The following is a 5,254-nucleotide window of genomic DNA, read 5'->3' on the forward strand; positions in this document are numbered from 1 at the left end:
AATTTGAGTCAACAGGAGATACTGATGAGACTGAGAAAACCATGATAGCAGTATGAAAGTATATCTTTTAATGAGTGATAAACTGACTCTCTCTTGTTTTTCAACCTCCTAAACTTCTGCCCTTCAACCAGCAATAGGGCAAAAGACTTTCGTTACGTCTTGGATTTTGATGTACGCAGTGAGCAGAGTATTGCCCTATTCTCTAGTTAGAAGCTGAATAGAGCTTCTATTAAGTAGGTGGTAGACAACATTTGAATAGTTTGTAATAGTTGTAAGTATGTATCATCCTGAAATACTTAGACTGGACAGCATCATTAAATGCTTTGCCTATTCTGATTTTCTGAGTATGTCATCTCTAGGAATGGGGTAGGCATTAATGTTGGGGATAACATTACTCTGAAAAACAGTTCTTCATGTTGTAATACAAAGAAAGAGGGAAAGACAATCAGTACTCATTTATTTGTAGTATTTGTTTTTTTCAGTGCACTGGAAGACACTGGCTTTATTGCCTTAAGCAATCCTTTTGCTGGTCCTTTTGTAGACTACACCAGAAGCAGTAGAAATCTGGAATAAAGAACAAACCAAAAATTTGGTTGAACAGTGTAATTAGAGCTTCAGTGTCACAGACGAAAAGACCTGCTGACTGGCTCACAGAACCTGTCCTTTACTGAAAAAAACATTTACCCATTGGTAGAAGTCGTATCTAGAAAATAAGCTGAATGCCCTCGCCAAGTCTGAAATTACACAGTGCAAAAATACTCTTTCACAAAAAGCACAACTTCTAAATAGGGGTTTAGGAGTGTATCTTGTATTGGATGTGGCTTCACCAACTTCAAGTTGTCAGGGTTTTAGACAAGTGAGATAATTGTTCTCCAAAAGCAGTAGATGATTGACACTATTACTTTCACAGAGGGTAAGTGTCATTTGTTGATTCACAGACTATCTTCTGGCTAGTCTCTGTTGAAGACACTCCAACATGTGCAACTGGCACAGACATAAGTCAATTCAGGAAAATTTTGGAGAATCAGAAATCATGATGTTTGACAATTTGTTACAGTAAAACTTGTAAAAAGTATTGTAGTTTCAGTAATCTTCCAAAGCTATGTTGCCATTTCAGTGATAAAATAGGATACTACTTGAAATCCAACCTCTTCTGTGTTTTGGGTTTTTTTTTTCCTATGCAAAGACTAAGGAAACAGGGTTCTACAGGAATTCTGAGAGGAGTTGCAGCTAGATAGTTTTCTAAGAATGAGACAAGTTGATAACTTTCATGGAAACATGCAAGTAGTAGGTGAAAAGTTTTATATATATTTCCTGTTCTTGTGGCATAGGTGCAGCAAATACAGTCAGACATGGCAGCTTGGGAATATTTCATACTTTTTTATTAAACTTGCACAAAATTGTAGCAGATTCTCTCAAGTGATGGAGAAAGTTTTTAATAGTTTTACTTTATCTAAAGATTTTTTCGAAACTCGAAATTTTGAGTCTGTTTCTTTTGAGGGTTTTTGTGTTTTTTTTAGAAACTAACCTCGATCTTGAGAACTCACCTCTACTAGCTTTCCTCCACAGATTTCTGCAGTATGACGGTAGTTGGGAAAATCAGCTACTATTTTCCCGTCTTCCATTTTAACAGTTGCCTGTAACAGAGAAAGGTTTAATGTTCCTAGGGGTTAGTGGCATTTATATTATCAGATACACAATTAGGTGTATAGATGTTTACAGTGTATCACATGTGCAGCTTCATGAAGACTAAAATCCTTGTGCTTTAGTTCTTAAATGTTCACAGTTTAAATAGGAAAATGTTCATCTAACAATACATGCAAGTTCCATATCTACACAATATTCATTCATAGCTCTAAAAATGATCTGACTATAGACTGTGCTTCTCATTCAGTCCTCAGTGTTTCATGTGGTTCTCTGGTTTTGACAGTGAAGTAACAGGCATGATTGTATGAGTTAATTTTGAAGTAGTATTCTCAGATACTAAAAATCCGCCTCCAAGCAGCGTAAAAGTCACCATGGACAAGTGATGTGAATCTTTACCCTAGATCCTGAGTTTCATACCTCTAACTACACTAGAATTCATCTTGCTTATTTAAGTATAAGAGAACATGACTGCACAGTCTGCAGTCACACCTTTGTACTATAATACGTGCCAATTGCTGTAAGAACTGCTTCTGTTATGGAAGAAGTATGCCGGGATGCTACTATGAAGATCACAAATACTACAGCGGCTCATCTGACCTCCAAAACAATGTAGCTCCATCACAAAATCAGTCTTGTCTGTACAACAAGTCAGTCTTGCTTTTAGTAATAAAGATAGATGAGCCAGTCATACTTAGCAGAGAAAAAAATTTGCAAAATGAAGAGACGAGTGGATGTTTTTTACCAGATACAAGGAAACAATCTTACTAGTTTGTGTATTGTTTAGTGACACTATACTAGGAGGCAGTGGTTTCTCTGCTGAGAGTCATTTACTCTGCCTCCATATTTGGCTTCTTACTTAATAGACTTTGGACTGCTGAAGTGGCCAGGGCCAAAAAGAAGAGAATGGAATTTGTAATATTTCAAAATTGTTAAGTTTCCAATAAATTGACCAAGTAGAATTGTGGCCTATCTGTTAGGTTTTGCAAAGCCACAGGTTTTTACCTCTCTTAATCAGAAAGGTATGAATAAACAAACATTTTGGAAATCATGCAATGCTACTGCTATTCTCGGTTTGTCACAGCTGCCTGATGTAATTGCTGGTTTTCCTGTCTCTTCAGTATGTATAAAGCATTTATCCAGTAATCTATTGTAGGGGTCTGGACACCTTACAAATGGCAGAGGTTAGCTCATCTTTAAATAGATGAGACATGAATAAGGTAAGTAAAGCAACCATTTTACAGCAGGTTTTGTATCCAGATTTTTGTCCATGACAGAAGCAGATCAATATTGTGTAATCTTCTGTCTCACTAGAGGCTGCTTAAGTTGTAAGTTGCTGTGTACTTCCAACAGGCAGGAGGGATAGAGAGATGATTTTTTTTTTCTCCCCTTCACTTTACACAGTCTTTGTTAAGGCTCAGGCACAAATGACTTCAAAAGGTGAGCACTGCTGACAGGCATGGGCAGAGCTAGGGACTCTCAGTGTGCTGCAGTTGCTGTATGGTGCTGGACAAGACACAGCTGCCAACCAGATCTTTAGAGTTTTAATGAGCATTATGTTTGCTTGAGCGGCAACACCAGTAGATGCTTGACACTCTACCCTCATTCTTTATTCATACGTACAGTTCTGAAGCTCGCTCTCTCTTTAAAATCCAATTTAGATATTGTACTAGGGGCATCAAGAAATGGGGGAAAAATTATGTGTTTCTAATTTATGACATGAAAAAAAATTTAAGAAAGATTGGCCCTAAGACAGATTTGATTTTTCACCCTAAATGAAAAAAACCCCTGGGACAGTGTAGAACTTAAGAGCTAAATTAATTTACCTTGAACTTTTTAGCACCCATTGTCTCCATCTCTGCTTCCTTGCCAATTGTGAATGTGTTGGTTGTGGTGCGGCCTCCTGGGAAATGCTGTGTCCAGGTGAAGTCATTTCCATTCTGCACCACCTCAGTGACTATTTTGCAATTTCTTCCCATTTCAATCTTGTCACTGGGGAGACCTTAATCAATAGAAACATAGAGTTTATCAAATCTAACAGCCTACCAGCTGTATTTGAACTGAAGTATGTTAAGTATGTTAATGTTATGTTTATTCTCAGAAATTGATGTCTGAGCATCTGATTTGTTGGGTTTTTTTCATTTTTACAGCAGTATCAAAGCTCTGAGTTTAAATTACTGGTATAAAGGAAGATATAGGTACATCGATGCATTTGCTAAAATAATAGGTTTGGTCTTGCATTCTTTTCCCTAAGAAGCAATAGCCAGAATAAATGTATAGATACAAATAGTCTGTTCTACTTAATACACATATGCAGATGTGTGGAATTTAATGCACATGAACTTGGGCCTTTGCTATATAGCTGCACATAGCTATTTGCTATTACTTTTTAAATAACTGAACACAAGCATTGAACTTATGTGCACAGATCATAGTGTCCCTAAGAGCTTTTACAGGGTAGTCTCTGAAACAGGTTTGTACAGTCTTCTGAAAGCATTCACAGAAACCTGTTCCTGTGTAAGCAAGCATTTTCGTACTGAAAATGCTTTATACTCCGACCGATGAATACTAAGGACAGAAAAAGTGACCTTCACAATCATGATACTGCAAACATCCTGGCGCTTCATTCTGCTGCCACTGAAAAGGAATGCTACTTCTGTAGAACAGGACTATTTCCTGTGGCTGACAGGTCGTCTTGTAAGAATGGAAATGGAATCTCCTTGCTGAAGTGCAGAGCACTCCTACCTGTCTTAGCCCCTGTTGATCTCAGCACATTTCAGTAAAAAAAAAATTTTAAAAAGAAGTATTTTTAACTAATTTAAGACTTATACCCCAAGACATGCTTACCAATCTTCTTCACAAAGTCGTCATAGTTCTCATCGCCTTCGAATTCGTATTTGCCTGCAAATGCCATGTTGCCCTGGTGATGGCTGGTAGAGCAGAATAGCAGCTGGAACAAAGAAGAATGGGTAAGTGCAGATGGCCTGAGGCCCTCGTTTTATAAACCAGCCCAAGCTGTTCAGCTCACCTATACCCACACCCCTTGGAACTATACTTTTATGATCTATGTGAGTCACTAACATGGATGCCATTGACCTGTATGAAAATCAAGGTTATAATTCAATTATATATCCTTTAATAATCTAGAGATCAGCAGAAATCAAGGACAAAAGCTTGGTTTTCATTTTAGTGCATATTTAAAGTGATATACTTTCACGATTCCCGTGATTTTGCATTCAGGGTGGAATAATGGTAAAATGTTATAATGAAACAGGGAGAAAACTGCTTCAAAGCAGCATCCTGAGATCACAGCCTTGCTCTATTTGGAAGCATACCCTATATCATTTAAAATATGAAAAAAAGAAACAAACTGCACAGATTCCTAAGTAATATTGGTAACATATGGGCAATGACAAGATTCTGGGTAAATTACTGCACCGGCACATGTCTTACCTTATCTCCCCATAGAAAAAGTTATGAAATATTTTACACCACTTGGATGTAAAGTACATTAGATTAGTCTGCAGCACCACGTTCCCATACCTTATTTGATATCAAGAGACAAATACTGCTTTGTATTGCTCAGCAAGTGTTTGCAAAATGTACAAAA

General features: G+C 37.3%; 1 protein-coding gene across 1 annotated transcript; it reads right to left on the reverse strand.

Moving 5' to 3' along the window:
* Positions 1-510: 510 nt before the first annotated feature.
* On the reverse strand, positions 511-4,558 carry FABP6 (fatty acid binding protein 6; the record flags this gene model as incomplete). The annotated part of the gene is made up of 4 exons (XM_082006287.1): positions 511-564; positions 1,548-1,637; positions 3,471-3,646; positions 4,492-4,558. The coding sequence occupies 4 exons, from the start codon at positions 4,556-4,558 to the stop codon at positions 511-513; spliced, it is 387 nt and encodes a 128-aa protein (XP_081862413.1).
* Between the last annotated feature and the right edge of the window lie 696 nt (positions 4,559-5,254).

The sequence above is a fragment of the Phaethon aethereus genome (genome assembly GCF_964289735.1).
Source record: "Phaethon aethereus genome assembly, chromosome: 14".
Lineage (NCBI taxonomy): Eukaryota > Metazoa > Chordata > Aves > Phaethontiformes > Phaethontidae > Phaethon > Phaethon aethereus.